The 17795-nt window shown below is 41.0% G+C and overlaps 1 protein-coding gene across 5 annotated transcripts in view; it reads left to right on the forward strand.

Annotated features, from left to right (window-relative positions):
* The window catches only part of LAMA3 (laminin subunit alpha 3), a 272673-nt gene that overhangs the window by 200745 nt on the left and 54133 nt on the right, over positions 1-17795 (forward strand). For all 5 annotated transcript variants that reach the window (XM_021929998.2, XM_021930000.2, XM_021929999.2 and 2 more), the window contains 7 exons: positions 876-956; positions 5919-6025; positions 10168-10218; positions 10778-10929; positions 15724-15834; positions 15942-16053; positions 16283-16450. In XM_021929998.2, the coding sequence (XP_021785690.2) occupies positions 876-956; positions 5919-6025; positions 10168-10218; positions 10778-10929; positions 15724-15834; positions 15942-16053; positions 16283-16450 (782 nt within the window). The remainder of the gene's footprint in view (positions 1-875; positions 957-5918; positions 6026-10167; positions 10219-10777; positions 10930-15723; positions 15835-15941; positions 16054-16282; positions 16451-17795) is intronic.

Here is a 17795-nt window from a genome sequence, read left to right on the forward strand (position 1 = left end):
CTTCCCGCAATATTAATAGTGCTGACTAATGTCTAACTGTGCCTTGAGAGGCTTCCTAAACAGGCATTCTCTTACCAGCGAATGGAGTAATATTCCTTCAGATGGCATCAGTGTCATGTCCAGTGGCAGATGGAGATACTTTGCAAGGCAACAGGGTTTTTTCATGGTCTCTTTGGGGGTGTGTGTGTGTGTGTGTTTAAAGCTGCTTCTAAAATATCATCACTTATTGCTTCTCAGCCTTTTGGCTAAGATCAAGTGTAAAATATCACCACTTTAGAGCTAAAAGAGAAGGGATCAAAATTCCACAACTTGGTTTGAAAAAAAAGTGAGAATCAGCAATGATTGTGCCCACAGAAATGCCGAGGCAGGTGAGTGTCCTCTGTGCGTCTTTAGGGGGCTCCAGGGCTTGGCCTCCCCAGCGACTTTCCTTCCCAGAAGGCAATGTGTCTGATAGAGAAGAACTAGAATCAACAAGGAGAACTTTTTTTTTTTTTTTTTTAAAAGAATCAGAACTCTGTTCTTTTTTCTGCCTAGACTTGTTTTACTCCTTCCTTGTTATTCCTGGAAAAATGCTGTTGTAATCATCTCTTCCAAAGGGAGTTACTCTGCTCTGTCTTAAGGGGAAAAATGCTCTTCCCCAAGGAACAAATAAATGCCTTCAGTCCTTATTCACCAAAATTGCCCAGTGTCAGCTGAGATCATTCATCATTATCTCTCCAAGTTTTGATGGGCAAAATTTTCTTCACACAAAAAGTAACCAGACCCTGGGTTTCAGTGTTCACTTAATGCAAGCCAGTCCTTTGTGGTAAAAAATAACGAGCCTAAATCCTATCGATCTGTGTTTTTAATGGGGCTTTTTTCTGTCTCCTTTCAAGGTTTGCCACCGGCTGTGTGGTGAACGGGGGAGACGTGCGGTGCTCCTGCAAAGCTGGGTACACAGGAACACAGTGTGAAAGGTGAGGTGGGAGCCCTTCCCAGCTCAGCCTGCAGAGGGGGCGGGGAGGGCTGTGGGTGGGGCGCTGCCAGGCGCTGGCGCAGAGCTAGGGGTGAGGCTGGGAGTTTGACTGAGGCCTGGAAAAAGGTCTCTTGGGAAAAATACAAGACTGCTCACCTAATAAATCATTAACATCATTCTCTGTCCTGCTTTGTACGTTTCAGAAAACTGAGAATGAGGCACAACACATACACTCACCCACACATAGCTTTACCTACATCCCCCCAACACGCACCCCCCACACCTCCCTACCTACCCCTCCTCCACAGTGATCTCTGCATACCCCCATTTCTATATGTCCCTTCCACGTATCTCCACATACACCTGCCCCCAACATATCCCTACTTACCTGTACACATGTACAACTTTCTACACTCTTCCATACACACACATATCCACAGCCCTAGCCTAGATAGCCACACACACACACACACACACACACACATCTCTATCCCCACACTATATTTTGAACACCTTCAGGACAATCTGTGTCTTCTTTATTTCGGAATCCCTGGTTCCAAGCATGGTACTGTTCACATAACAGGTGTTCAGTAATGTTTGTGAAACAAAATAATAAATGTTGTGGAATGGAAAGTGTAAAATTAATGACAAAGGGCCACAGAACCAAGCTTTAGTTATTCACGGACAATTGTCATGATTAGCGAGTATGCATAGGACACTGCCAAGTATTGAGAAAGTCATAAAAGATACTTATAAACTAGCTGGGAAGACAGCACACACATAGTTGGAAAAGTAACAGTATGAAAAGTGAATCATGTGGTTGACATATTTTAAAATTAAAAATAACATTCTCATAAAATCAATACATATCTATTATAAAATGATGAAATACAAGTGAGCAGAGAACCAGTGAGGCCCCCCCACACCCCTACCTAGCCCTGTGCACTCAAACTCGTTCACATACAATCCTATTCATAATAATTTTGTCTACAGAAAGCCACTGTTAAAAAGCTGGCTGTATGTTTCTAGAGATCATTTCTAAATGTGTGAACTTAAAAAAAAAAGTAGATTCGTGTTTCACTTTCTGTTTTGACTTGTTTTCTTATCTAATACTATGTTAGTAATATCTTTCCCATATCAGTAAGTATTCACTGATGACATCACATCAATGACCAAAAATTTCCGCTGGGTTTCCATAATCCCCTACTCTTGGTCTTGGAGATCCTTTTACTGTTCTCCATTTAAAGCAACACTAAAATTAAATCCTTGCAGCTTAATATTTACGTGTGCATATCCTCAAGGTATAATTGTAGAAGTGGATTCCTTGGGTCAGAGGATAGGTTTTCCAGGCTTTTAATACTTTTTGCAAAATTGACCTCCAGAAAAGTTTATATTCTTACTAGCAGCAAAAGAGAATGAGTGACTACCTACCCCAATGGATATTGGAAAGGATCAATATTTTAAAGATTCGCCAGTTAGGGCCAAGCATGGTGGCTCATACCTGTAATTCCAGCACTTTGGGAGGCCAAGGTGGGAGGATTACTTCATGTGATCCAGGGGTTAGAGACCAACCTGGGCAGCATAGAGAGACCTCATCTCCATAATTTTTTTTTAATTAGCCAAGTGTGATGGTGTGTGCCTGTGGTCCCAGCTACTTGGGATGCTGAGGTAGGAGAACCACTTGAGCTCAGGAGTTCGAGGCTGCTATGATCACACCACTGCACTCCAGCCCGGGCAACAACAACAACAAAAAAAAGCCAATTTGACAGAGAAAAATTGTATATCATTTCAAGTAAGGCATAACCACCCTAGACTGGGATTATCTGAAATGTTTATGGATAAGGTAGGACTTCGGTAGGTCCAAGGAGTGACTAGAACCCAGTGGAGCCAGAAGATGGAGGTGGAGGGCAGGTTAGGTTGGGGAAGCGAGGCAGGAAAGCCCCAGGGCTGGAAGACACTTGCCACGTGTAGGATGTGGGGACTGCCTTAGACTGGGGACACCGAGCAGCAGCTAAGGAGCCCGGTTCTATGCAAAAGATGGTAATGGAAGGTTCTTCTGTTTTCCATTTTCCATTTCAGCAAAAGGAGTATTTCTCACACTTGCCTCACACTTATTCATGTACTCTTTCAATGAAAAATGTATGGAGGTCCTAGTGTGTATATATATATGTCTGGCACAGCGCTCAGTACTGAAGGCACAGTAGCAAACAGCACAGACAGCATCCTCAAGGGCTTTCCAGTCCAGTGGTGGACAGACATCAAAACATGCCATTAAAATAGCAAGAGATAGGAGAACTGGGCTAAGTTGAGCTGCAATTAGGAGGTGCATCCAACCAGCGAGAAGGGAAGGATGTGGGTAGTGGGAAGGGATTCTAGGCTCTGAGATTTAAAAGCCACAGGGGACCAACACCTGGGAGAGGTGTCCTAATTTCATCCTCTTTATGGCTCTTTACAAACAATGAAGCATTAAACAGCAACCGGCTCGGTGAGACATCCATTTGGCAGGCAAAATTTTTAATTAACAGTACTTCTCTCAGCTGATGTTTGTTATATCTGATGTCTCAAGAAAACAAGCTATTATTTCTTTAAAAATTTTTTTGAAGCTTTTTCACGGGTAAATGCCATTTTGATGTCAACATTTTTCATTTGTTAGACACAGCACCCAGACATCATTCCTGGCACTCGCGATTAACTACACAATGATAAATACAAGGACAGTCAAGGGTGAAAAGTAGGAATATAGATTATGCAGGAGACTAGCTGGATAGAAACCAGAGCAGCCAGCCAGGGGGAGGGTTTAGCAAAGGCTTCCCAGCCCATACATGCTTTTACTCCCTCTTCTCCCTCAGCCAAACAGGGCCACAGATGACAAGCTAGTTCTCTGCTCTTTATTTGTTGTACCAGTGTCATTCGTGAAATTGGGAAGTTTTACTTCAGTCCTTTGTGTTTAGCCACTACCATAAATTGAGAATAAGAGAACCAGTTATTTCTCGTAACCAGTGAGTAATGCTTTGCAAGAAGTAGAATCGAACTTCCTGAATATTTCTGTGATTTAAATATAAGGTACTTTGTAATTATGCATCTATTACGTGGGAAGTTTAGAAGTAGGTAAGAAAGACATCAAAAATAAAGTATTCTAGAACACAGAGCTTCTGCATAGCATGATCTGTTAGGTAGAATACCAAGCCAGTCACAAAGTAAAGCCCTATTATTAGTATATGACCACCCTGCTTAGTAGACTTAGATAAGCCACCTCAGCCTAGTTACCTTCTTGATTATTAGGGGGTACATGGGCCTTCTGCTGTCTTGTAATAATTTCAAATGATGCCAATTAGAAGATGAATATTTTGTCATGTCTTATAACGATAGCTACACTTGAGAGTCTGTTATGTGCAAACATTATGCTAGATTCTTTATTACATGATCTCTTATATTCATTGAGCAAAATAGGTATTATTAGTCCACTCATTTATTCATTCAACAAATGAATGAATATGTGCCAGGTGCTAAGGATGTATCAGTGAGCAAAACAGCCCAAAACTCCATGTCTTCATGGAGCTTATATTTTCATGGGGGTTGTGGGGGGACCGGTAAAGAAACTGAAGCACAGAGGGTTACAGCAGCATCCCAGGATCACACTTGTGGAGTGTGGAGGCAGGAGTGCAGCCAGATCTTTCTGATCCTTTATGTTATATCACCAGTGTATCCATGGTAGTACATTGGTGAAGTATATTACAAGTACATGGTGACGTGTGTTGGAATTGCCAAATTTTTTTTGATGCAGTGCTTACATTTTGGGAAATGAGATAAATGCCATATTTCCTTGAGTCTATCAAGTCCATTGATGATAAGACACCACACATCAGTTTAATGACAATTTGCAGGTGACTAGATGGGGAGTGGAACTTTGTTAATGGAAATATTGTAATTGACACCCCAACCCCAGGAAAATTAATATGTGCTTATTTGAGTTTTTTTTTTAAATAGTCTAAGAATCAAGGAAATGTGATCTTTAAACTTGTAAATCAGGAATGAGTTCTCATTACTATACTACCTAGAAGAACAAAGGCTCAGGGCCAAAGGTAGCAGCTGTAACTGCTCTCAGTCATTTAAGAATCATTATATACAGCACGGCAGCAATTAGTGCAAATATGAATTATGCAGACTTTACATAGTGCAGATCAGGTGCAGTGGTTCGTGCCTGTAATCCCAGCACTTTGGGAACTGAGGCAGGAGGATCACTTGAGCCCAGGAGTTCAAGACCAGTCTGGGCAACATAGCAAGACCTTATCTCTGCTGAAAATTAAAAAATTAGCCAGGCATGGTGGCATGCACCTGTAGTTCCAGTTTTTTGGGAAGCTGAGGCAGAAGGATCGCTTGAGCCCAGGAGTTCAAGACCAGTCTGGGCCACATAGGAAGACCTCATCACTACTAAAAATTAAAAATTTAGCCAGGAATGGTGGCATGTGCCTGTAGTCTCAGTTTTTTGGGAGGCTGAGGCAGAAGGATCACTTGAGTCCAGAAGCTCGAGGTTGCAGTGAGCTATGATCATGCCACTGCACTCCAGCCTGGGCAACAGAGAAAGAGAGGAAGGAAGGAAGGAAGGAAGGAAGGGAGGAAGGGAGGAAGGGAGGAAGGGAAGAAGGGAAGGAGGGAGGGAGGGAGGGAGGTTAGGAAAGTCTTCCCTCATCCAAGGAAGGAGGGAAGGAAGGAAAAATATTAAGAAAGTCTTCCCTCATCCAAAAAATTAGAAATTATATGGATCTTACTTCAAGTTTATTTCTGTGAGACAATTCAAGGGTAAATATCTCTGTATTGAGAAATATTCATTCTTGCAGATCTATGTCAGTCTTCCTCCCAATGGGTTACAATATCCCAAACACAGAGCTAGAGATTGAGAAAATTGGTTGGGATAAACGATGAGTTATTTGGGTGTTTCTCCTCCTCTCTACATTTTGTGTAGGTGTGCACCGGGATATTTCGGGAATCCCCAGAAATTCGGAGGTAGCTGCCAACCATGCAGTTGTAACAACAATGGCCAGCTGGGCAGTTGTGATCCCCTGACTGGAGGTAAGGTCGACCCACACCCCTGCTAATTTGCATTTATAAAGCTGGTACAACTTAATAGCCTCAGAACCCAAGCACACATTTTCAGGATGCGTAATACACAATTCCAACCAGCAAGTTGTCCCCTGGTTTTGACAACCCTGGAAATGCTTAAATAGTATTTTCAGCTTTGGTGAATAACCTGTTTCAATGCACTTTTTTAAAAAAAAAGTGAATTGTTTTTAAAACTTACCTGATCATAACCAAAATAACTTCAGATCCTACTTCGGTGATTTTGCTGAGATCTCCCTTTGATATTGTAGGGATATTGTCACGTCAGCTTTCCTGTGCATGTCTTAAGAAATTGAAATACTCTTTATCTTACAGCAGTACATGTTCTGGGATGTGGGTGGGTAATTGGAGTGGATTTTATACATTAAGAAAAAGATAATTAGCAGGAGTTAGTATGGGTTTATTAGGAGCAACTTGGACCAAAAAGGAAGACTATCCTCTTCCTTCTTTGACAGAATATTAATAGGATTCATCAGGAAACTGCTATCGATGTAGTGTAACACCAAACACTTAGATAAAATCTTTCATCTTATACTTGCGGACAAGTTGAAGAACTAAACCCTGGATGTGTGGATTCCAGCTGGTCAAGTGACTATTCCCAAAGGAATGCAGAGTAAATGGATTAATGCCAGTCTAGAATGAGGTATTTATTGTCATGCCTCAGCACTTCATCCTTGGCTCCACATTTTTTATTTGGATGGAAATATGGAAAGCATGCCTACCCATTTATCAGATGACACAAAGTTGGGAAGAACAGTAAAGGGACCAAGGGAAAACTTCCCCCTCACCTGCAGAAGATTTGCAGAAAATCAGCAGACAAAAGGCAGATTAATAGGAGAAAAGGCATACACAATTTTATTTTAATGCGTGTAACACCAGAGAATCACAGGACAATGATTACCCAATAACCCAGTGGGGTGTAGATGCTTACATACCCTTCTTCATAGGGGAAAGAGATGTGGAAATGTGGATGATTTTAAGGGTAATGGTAAATGATTTTTAGACTGACTCAATGGACTCAGAGAACATACGGTGAGGCCTGAGACAAAGTCTTTTGGGCCCACAGAACAGACAATGGTTTGTGACAAGAGTCTGTCCAGGTGTGTTGACAGACTTCAGTCTTTCTCCCTGAAATATGAGTTAAGTTAATGAAAACTCATGGAAGAAACCAGAAGTAGTTTGTTTTCATTTTTGGCAAGTCTGGATGTTGGGAAGATAAGTGGGTATCAGAGTAAAGTTTTTTCCGGCATCTGCTGGTCTCCAAGGGCCTTCAATTTAAAATAATCATCCTACCAGGGTGCCATATTTTGGGGTGAAATTCCCCGGTCTTCTCCAGTAGAAAGTGCCTCCCATGACACATTCAGAATTCAAAAGGGCCTCAACAGTCTGGAATGATGGGTCAATTCAACCAGACAAAATGATGTTAAGGATAAGGGTGTGGCCCTATAGTTGAGTGGAAAAAATAAATAAACGTTTAGCTATGTGATAAGTGGTAACTGGCTTAGTAGCAGGAGGTGTAAAAAGGCTTAAGGTTGCCATCAGCAGTCAGTGCAGGGTAGGTTAGAGTGTGGTGTGGCCCCAAAGATAGCTCGCACTGTTTTCACTGAGTTTCGGTGTCTAAAGCCAGGGTCCATGGCACCCTGCTCATGTAAGTCCTCACGTGAGAGTTAGTGACGTCTTTAGAAGACAATAGAAGAGCTATAGTTGTTCAGAAAGAGAGTAAGACTCTGAAGGGATGTGGAACTGTGTCATATGAGGAAGGATTGGCCAGGGCAGTGAAAGGAAGAGCTGGAAAGGACATGTTTGTCAGGCTGGTGTGTGGGAAAGGGTTGGTCTTGTTCTCTGAGACATAAGGGACAGAACTTAGAGCAAAGAGTAGAATCAAGAGGGAGCTCTATTTTAAATCATTCTAAGGAAGAAATGTTAAATGTTTAAAGATGAAACAGATTGCTTTAAAAGGAGGCTATTTCTCCTGTCACTGGAGGTATTCAAGAAGCTTCAACATCACTTGCAGCTTATTCACCAGACTAATGCCTCTGCAACCCTCACTTCCCCCATGCCAGTAACACAAATCAGCAACCTGAAATGAGGATAGTAACTGTTTGTTCCCAAAATGGAAGAAGATGCTCATGTATGAGACTTGCTTATTCCTGTTAGAGTTTTGTTGTTGTTGTTTTTATTCTTTTTTTTTTTTCTTCAACTAATAATGGACATATTCCTTGGTGGTCAAAATGCAAGCTTGTTGGGAAAATTTCACTAATAAATCAATCATCCAGAGAAGCCTAGTTCCCCATAAACTATTCAGGGTGCTGTTGAAAATTGTCAGGGAAACAAGACCAAGCTTGCTGTCCAGAAGCCATTTACAGACTAACTGAGGAAATAGAAATATCACAATATGTACATATAAGAGCGAATGGCTGGGCATGGTGGCTCACGCCTGCAATCCCAGCACTTTGGGAAGCTGAGGTGGGCGGATCACCTGAGGTCAGGAGTTTGAGACCAGCCTGGCCAACATGGGGAAACCCCATCTCTATTAAAAATATAAAAATTAGCAAGGTATGGTGGCAGATGCCTGTAATCCAAGCTACTCGGGAGGCTGAGGCAGGAGAATCGCTTGAACTCAGGAGGCAGAGGTTGCAGTGAACTGAGATAGCACCACTGTGCTCCAGCTTGCGTGACAAGAGTGAAACTCTGTCTCAAAAAAAAAAAAAAAAAAAAAGCGAGTAAGGCTTTTTTTTTTAAAAAAAGGAACCCATGATGATATATATAATAAATTAAAATGTATACAAATGTTTATAAAGGGAACATTGTCTTTGTGTGGCAAGATCAAGGATGATGCTTTTATCTCATTTTCCTGACTTCCCCATATTTTCCATAATTAATTTATATCAGTTTTTACAATTAAAAGTAAACGTGGCTTAAAATGTCTGTATATACACACAAAGTGTGGAATATTATTGGCTGGTGACAATAACAGATGTGAAAGCCTCTTGCAGCTTGTCCAGGAAAATGTTAAGCATAGAGTTTTGCTGTTGTGAAGGTAGACAGTTTGTTCAGGGGGAAGTGAGAGGACATGTCAATGTCAGAAGGCACAGCATGGGGAAAAGGGTACACATGGAAGGGGTCAAGAATGCCCAGGGTCGACCAGCAGGCTTCACTGTAGCTGAGAATCTCAAAGCTCAGCTTATCCAGCCTGGCCAATATGGTGAAACTCCGTCTCTACTAAAAACACAAAAAGTAGCCAGGTGTGGTGGTGTGTGCCTGTGGTCCCAGCTACTCGGGAGGCTGAGGCAGGAGAATCGGTTGAATCTGGGAGGCAGAGATAGCAGTGAGCTGTTATCTCACCACTGTGGTCCAACCTGGATTACAGAGAGAGACTCTCCCACTCCCCTCCAGCCAAACACACACACACACACACACACACACACACACAAACTCAGTTTATATGTGCTGTAGCTGGTGGCATGGGCCCACTGACATTGTATGCCCATCACTATCACCACATCTGTCGCACTGTTTTGTAACTTGTCTGCCCTTGTGTTTCATGGGACTGTTAAGTTACAGAGCAGCAGGGATTTTGTCTTGATATCTTTGTATTTCCAGCAGCTAGCATGGGGCTCTGGCACACTGTAAATGCTTAAATTTGCTCAGTGAATGTTTGCACAATGTTCTTGAATGATGCCAGAAGCAGCACGAATATACAAGAGGCTCTCCAATGAAGAAAGGCCTAATGCGAATGATTGAGAGGCTTGGTTTGATAAGAAAACATGGCCCTTTATCGAGTTGACCTTTGTAGTGAAGGAAGTGAATATATAACAGAGAGGCCACAAAAGCAGTTCCTGCAGCGAGCCTGCTGGGAGATGAGAAAGCTTCTGGGCACTGGCGTGGGTGAGGGAGGGAAAAGGAAGAGCTAGCGATGCTGGGTAGTTGGGTGTCTATTAGGTTTGCCATTTTAAGTAATGGCAAAACCCACAATTGCTTTTGCACCAAACTAATAAAACCTTGCAACACTAGCTTTTCTGAAAACCACATTAAAGAGCAGATGAAGAATAAGTTTAATAACATTGTCTTCTTTGGTTATTTTCTGATTTCAGACTGCATAAACCAAGAACCCAAAGATAGCAGCCCTGCAGAAGAATGTGATGGTGAGAAAAGACAGCCCCTCCTCCTCCTTTCCAAGTTGTGGGGTGTGGTTTAAGATATGTGAGCCCCATGCTGGGTCATGCAGTTTCCAGTCTGGGAAAGTAAGGGTGGGAGGAGGTGGAAGGAGGACTACTTAGGGTCAAATCAGCTTCTCTCTGTATGACCTTCGGTGGGTGACCCTGCTTCTCCAAGCCTCAGTTTCATCATTTGATAAGTTAACATGATAATTAGACCTACCTTATAGGGATATTAGGGAAATGCTTGTAAATGTCTTATCACAATGCCTGGTAAATCACAAGCATCCCATAGTTGAAGGCTATTATTATTTTCCTCATGTATAAAGTAAGCAACAGGTTGCACGGAAAATCCATTTCTAAAATGCTCCCTGTGCATAGGGCTCTCCTTTGTTCAGAATCCACATCCTTCCCTGAGAAGACCAGGGCTGTGATTGTCACGTGATGATCTGTGTGTGTGCCAACTGGGCTGCATAGCACTTGGGGTCTTTTCACAGTCCCACGGCTCCCCCCGCAGCACATTTGCCTTTGATTGTGGCCCCTACAGATTGCGACAGCTGTGTGATGACCCTCCTGAACGACCTGGCCACCATGGGCGAGCAGCTCCACCTGGTCAAGTCTCAGCTGCAGGGCCTGAGTGCCAGCGCGGGGCTTCTGGAGCAGATGAGGCACATGGAGACCCAGGCCAAGGACCTGAGGGTAAATCCCCTGCGTCTGAGAGTAGATACGTGGGGAGGAGATGCTGCGGGAGTGGATTCTCCATAAGCAGGAAGGAGGAGGTTGACTCCTGGAAAGGCTCAGGGGTTGTCTTCCTTCCTCTGATCCAAATGAAGATAAGAGTTTTCCTGGTGGAAAATCACTTTTGTGAACACACAAAACTAACACATCTAGGTGAACAACCCCAATATTCAACGTGGGTTCTTTTCTAAATTTCCCTAAGCATCAGCTGGTCTAAGAAGTAAAGGGAAAGAGTACAAAAGAGAGAGATTTTAAAGCTGGGTGTCCAGGGGAGACATCACATGTCGGCAGGTTCCGTGATGCTCCCTGAGCCGTAAAACCAGCAAGTTTTTATTAGCAATTTTCAAAAGGGGAGGGAGTGCACGAATAGGGTGTGGGTCACAGAGATCACATGCTTCACAAGGTAATATCACAAAGTAAATGAAGGCAGGGCAACATCACAGGACCACAGGATGGGGCGAAATTAAAATTGTTAATGAAGTTTTGGGCACGCATTGTCATTGATAACATCTTATCGGGAGACAGGGTTTGAGAGCAGACAACCTGTCTGACCAAAATTTATTAGGCGGGAATTTCCTCATCCTAATAAGCCTAGGAGTGCTACAGGAGACTGGGGCTTATTTCATCCCTTTGTCTATGACCGTAAAAGACAGCTGTCCCCGAAGTGGCCATTTTAGAGGCCTCCCCACAGGGACGCATTCTCTTTCTCAGGGATGTTCCTTGCTGAGAAAAAGAATTCAGTGATATTTCTCCTATTTGCTTTTGAAAGAAGAGAAATATGGCTCTGTTCCACCTGGCTCACCAGCAGTCAGAGTTTAAGGTTATCTCTCTTGTTCCCTGAACATTGCTGTTATCCTGTTCTTTTGTCAAGGTGTCCGGATTTCATATTGTTCAAGCACACATGCTCTACAAACAATTTGTGCAGTTAATGCAATCATCATAGGGTCCTGAGGCGACATTCATCCTCCTCAGCTTACGAAGATGATGGGATTAAGAGATTAAAGACAGGCATAGGAAATCACAAGGGTATTGACCGGGGAAGTAATAAGTGTCCATGAAATCGTCACAATTTATGTTCAGAGATTGCAGTAAAGACAGGCATAAGAAATTATAAAAGTATTAATTTGGGGAACTAATAAATGTCCATGAAATCTTCACAATTATATTCTTCTGCCATACCTTCAGCCAGTCCCTCCATTTAGGGTCCCTGACTTCCCACAACAGTCCTCCTTCCTCTGATACAAATGAAGATAAGAGTTTTCCTGGTGGAAAGTCATTTTTGTGAACACACAAAACTAACACATCTAGGTGAACAATACTTACTGAACATCCAGGTGAATTTTTCTCATAGAGTGTTTATTTCAGTGTCTTGCATTCAGAAGACTCAAACACAGGTTTGTGTTAAATTTTAAATGTTGGATAGAATTTTTCCAGTGAAGCCATGTGAGCCTGAAATTTTCTTTGTTGGAAGTTGTGGTTTTTAAAAATAAACCGTGAATTTAATTTTCAAAGAATAGATATGAGACTACAGTATTTGGGCTATGTGTTTCTTCTTGAGTGGTATTTGGTCATTTGTACCTTTCAAAGAATGTGTCAATTTCATCTTCATTACCAAATATATTGACATAAAATTGTTCATAATATTCCCTTATTATCCTTTATACATTTGTAAAGTCTATAAAGATGCCTTCTCATTCATTTTCTGATAATGATAATTTACATCTTATCTCTTTCTCTTAATTATTTTGGCTAGAGTATTATCAATGTTGTTGATCCTTTTATTTCATTGATTTTATCCATTGTTTTTCTGTTTTCTGTTTCGTTGATTTCTGTTCTTATCCTTTTTTAAATTTCTTCCTTGTGCTTGCTTTGGGTGAAACTTGCTATTCATTTTCTGGTTTCCTAAGCTTATTTTATTGATTCAAATCTTTCTTGATTCTAACATAGGCATATAATCCTATCAGTTTTACCACTAAGCACTGCTTTAGTTGTATCCTACAGACCTTGTAATGTTATGTTTTCATTCTTATTCAATTCAATGAATTTTCTGATTTTCCTTGTGACATATCTGTAACCCATGTGTTATTTAGAAATGTGTTGACCAGGCATGGTGGCTCATGCCTGTATTCCCAGCACTTTGGGAGGCCGAGGCGGGTGGATCACTTGAGCCCAGGAGTTGGAGACCAGCCTGGCCAACATGGTGAAACTCCAACTCTACTAAAAATGCAAAAATTAGCCGGGATGTTGGCACACACCTGTAGTCCCAGCTACCTGGGAGGCTGAGGCAGGAGAATCACTAGAACCCCAGAGGCAGAGGTTGCAGTGAACTGAGATGGTGCTACTACACTCCAACCTGGGTGACAGAGCGAGATTCCATCTTAAAAAACAAAAACAAAAAAGAAATGTGTTGTTTAATATCCAAATTGGGGGATTTTCCAGATAACTTTGTGTTACTGGTTTCTAATTTAACTCTTTCATGGTCAGAGAACACACTTTCTATGATTTCAATCCTTTTAAATGTGTTCAGGTTTGTTTTATAGCTCAGAATGTGGTCCATTTGGGTGAATGCTGTATGTATACTTAGACGGAAGGTGGCTGAGAGGGTATCCTAGGAAGTAATAGAACCTATTTCCCTCAGGGGAAATAGGGGATGCTGTGTCCATGAATGGGAGCTAAAAAGCAGCCTGGAAACTGCCCAGTGCTCATCGTTGGGTAATGGCCGTATGAGAGCCTAGCAAAGCTATAGGGGTGGGACACATCTACAGACCTGGATCTGTGCTGGAATGTTACATCCTGTCAGTGCCACCATGGTATACAAATCCTAAACTGCCAAAGTAAGACCTGGTCCTAGACTGCGGGTCAGAGGCTCGAGTAGGGGTGGTGATAAGCATAAGAGCACTAGACAGGGCCCAGAGAGCACAAAGAAAGGGGAACTCCCACCCAGAATGAGCCTGCAAACATTGTTAGCAGAGAAGTAATAAGAAAGATGCCCAACAGAAGCAGCAGTCAAGAGATGAGTTCACTTTGGATAAAATAAAAACAATAGGACAATCTAAAAATGACTTTGCAGAATAACACCCAATAGAAGGAATAAGAAATTAGGAAATTTGAGGGGGGAAACCACCAGAAATCAAACAAGAAGGGGTAGATATGAAAAGACCCAATTGAAAATCATGGAAATGAAAGAATACACTCATTGAAGTAAAATAATTCAGTAGATGAGATCAGCTCTAGTCTAGACACAGTGAACAAGCCTTTGGGGAAAGTTTAATAAGTACTTTTGGGTTTAGGACTGATTCTAGTGGCTATAGCTGAGTATATATAGCAAAAGATTATTCTAGAAAAATGACTCTTTCCTATCCTTTTGGATAATGTTAGTCCAAGGTTTATAGACTTAATATGGAGAAGAGGAGGGGAAAAGCATTTATGTCTTGAGGAAAAAAAAAAAAAAAGGAAGCCACTGGGTTGCTTGGATTTTGTCAACACAGCCCTGCAGCCTTCACCGTTCTGCACACATGCCGTGTGCCACACCCTGTGCTAAGGGCTTTACTCAAGTCTCATAACCTCCTCATGAGGAACCTAGTGTTATTCTCATTAAACAGGCATGGAGAAGCCGAGCATCTTGCCTAAAATCGTGGTGGTTCTAGAAGAATTCAAATCACGATCAAATTCTAAAGGCCGTGCTTTACCCACTCCACCTCTTATCCAGGTGTTCTGCTGACAATCTATAAAATGACTTGCCTCCCTTTCCTCGTAGTAAAGTTAAAATAGAACTATCTTCTTGCCATATCACACAAACATGAGAAAATTAAGAAAGATTACATATAAGAAGGGAAGTAACAGTTTTAAATGCCCACGTGTATATGACATTTTAAAATACATTAGCTCACTTATCACCAAAATCAACCTTGCAGCTAAATATGATAATCCCCAATTTACTAATGGAAGAGCAAGGCTTAGTGCGGCTCATCTATTATGTGGCAGACTTAGGGTTTGGACCTAGGCTTTATTTAAAGCCTGTATTCTTTTACCCAGCACTGGTTCTGACATACTTATTGAGGTAATAATATCATTTTTTTCTATAAGCTTCAATTCTTTTTTCCAAAAACTTGAAAATAATCATCATTCTAGATATTATGTGTAGCAATGTCTAAGAGTCTAAGAGTACTGAGGCAATTTAGCCTAAAAAAGGGGCAAGGGACCTGGATTATGGTCCTGAAGCAATCACCGATGAGCTATACAACCATGGACAAGTCAGACTTCTTTGGGCTTCCATTTTCTCATTTGTAACATGAGGCTGTTCAGCTACATGAGCTCTGAGTTCCCTGTGGTTCTATTGGATGAGATTCTTTGAATAGATTCTTAATGGTTCCTTCATTCAAGTAGCCATATGCACTGCTTTTAGTGTTGTCAGGTTAACTGCAGATTTTAAAAAAACTATATTTATTATAGAATCTGGAAATTAATTAATCGGGTAAGTAGTATTACCCTCATTTCTCTAAGGTTAGGTCATTAATTCAAGTGAAGTAGCTCTTCTCTCTTCACATTTGCTACTTTATTTTAGAGCCATATCACAGTGTACATCAGAAAATAGATTCCTTATGTAACCTATTTCAAAGAACCACATTTGTGTGTGTGTGGCACTGACAATGGTCTTGCCAAATGATTCTTCAGTTATAACCCTGTTGACCAGGTTGATAGGATTTAGTCTTAATTTATACTGTAAAGTGACACTTATTTGTGTTTTATTTCCAGAATCAGTTGCTCAACTACCGTTCTACCATTTCAAACCATGGATCAAAAATAGAAGGCCTAGAAAGAGAACTGACTGATTTGAATCAGGAATTTGAGACTTTGCAAGAAAAGGTAACGTGTTAGGTCCATTTAACTTTGGGTTTTTTTTTTGCTTTCAAAGTATTTTTATCTTTCTTCATTGACTTAATTTGTTGCTAATCCATTTGTTTTTCATATAGGCTCAAGTAAATTCCAGAAAAGCACAAACATTATACAACAATGTTAATCGGGCAATACAAAGTGCAAAAGAACTGGATATGAAGATTAAAACTGTCATCCGGAATGTGCACAGTAAGAAGAGTTACTAAGCCCAATTACAGTTTTTTGGTTGCATAACCTTCATTGTACACTAAAAGAATTCCCTTTAAGATTTCAACATTATGAAAAGAATCCCATAATGATACTAAAAAACTAATATAAAATCTCCATAGAAGTTTCTGCCTTTTTTTTTTTCTTTTTTTTTAAGTAGCCTACTGGAGCCCAGAATTCCCAGTTTAATAAACCACTTGATGTTTCCTAGTTCTCTTAAAGCAGATCTCGGGGCCAGATGGAGAGGGAAACAATGTGCCTTCAGGTGACTTTTCCAGAGAGTGGGCCGAAGCCCAGCGCATGATGAGGGAACTGCGGAACAGGAACTTTGGAAAGCACCTGAGAGAAGCAGAAGCTGATAAAAGGGAGTCGCAGCTCTGTAAGAATGCTCCCAAATTCTTGTATCCAGTCCGTTCTAATTGATTTGAAACACAATGTACAGAGTACAATGTAGAGTTCTCCGTTGCAGGCGGAAGGCCTCATGGTTTCAGTGAATATTACTGTTAGAGCATCACGTGGTGAAAATCAGTAGCTCCCAGGAGACCCAGGTTAACAAGGCGCTGTAGAATATAACAGCTTACCATCACGCAAAAAAAAAAAAAGAAGGTTCTTCTAAAAGTTAGATATAGTTGCCTCTTTTTCCTTCTTAACTGTATTTTTCTGATGCTCATGTACCTCTTTCCAGTTTTCTCATTACATCATTATTAATGGTCACCTCACCACTACTGAATTTTTGAATCACAAATTGGTATTAGCACTACTACAGATTGAGATTCCCTTTCCAAAATGCTTGGGACCAGATGTGTTTCAGATTTTTAATTTTTTTGGATTCTGGAATATTTGCATAGACTTAATGAGACCTCTTGGAGATGGGACCCCAGTCTAAACATACAATTTATTTACATTTCATTTACATCTTATACATATATCTTGAAGGTAATTTTATACAATATTTTTAATAATTATGTGCATGAAATGAACTTGTGTGTGTTTGTGTATGTGTAAGACAGAGTCTTACTCCATCACTCAGGCTGGAGTGCAGTGGTGTGATCTCAACTCACTGCAACCTCCACCTCCTGAGTTCAAGCGATTCTCATGCCTCAGACTCAGGAGTGGCTGGAATTACAGGTGCCTGCCACCATGCCTGGCTAATTTTTGTATTTTTAGTAGAGACAGGGTTTTACCATTTTGGCCAGGCTGGTCTCAAACTCCTGACCTCAAGTGATATGCCTGCCTCGGCCTCCCAATGTGCTAAGATTACAGGCATGAGCCACCGCGCCCAGCCTCTGAAACAAACTTTTGACTGCATTTTGACTGAAACCTGTCACATGAGGTCAGACGTGGAATTTTCTATTTGTGGCATCATGTCATTGCTAAAAAATGTCAGATTTTGAAACAATTCAGATTTTGGCTTTTTTGATTAGGGATGTTCAAATTTGTATTACAAAAACAAAAAAATGATATACTAGAAATTAACAGAATACATCAAAAGGTTTTGACTAGAGAAAATGCCTCATTAGTTCAAAATGGAGAAATATTAGTTTAGTGCATATTTTTTCAGGTACTGGTATTTATTCTTTAATAAAATGATGTATCAGTGGTTAATATATAGATACTAGCAGCTTTCTTGCTTAAATTTTTATTGTTCAAATTTAATATGAGTCTTGGCTTTTAATTGTAAATAGGCAATATTCACAGTGGAAGAAGCATGCACTTTACCCCCT

The sequence above is a fragment of the Papio anubis genome, chromosome 19 (assembly GCF_008728515.1).
Source record: "Papio anubis isolate 15944 chromosome 19, Panubis1.0, whole genome shotgun sequence".
NCBI classification, from domain to species: Eukaryota; Metazoa; Chordata; class Mammalia; order Primates; family Cercopithecidae; genus Papio; species Papio anubis.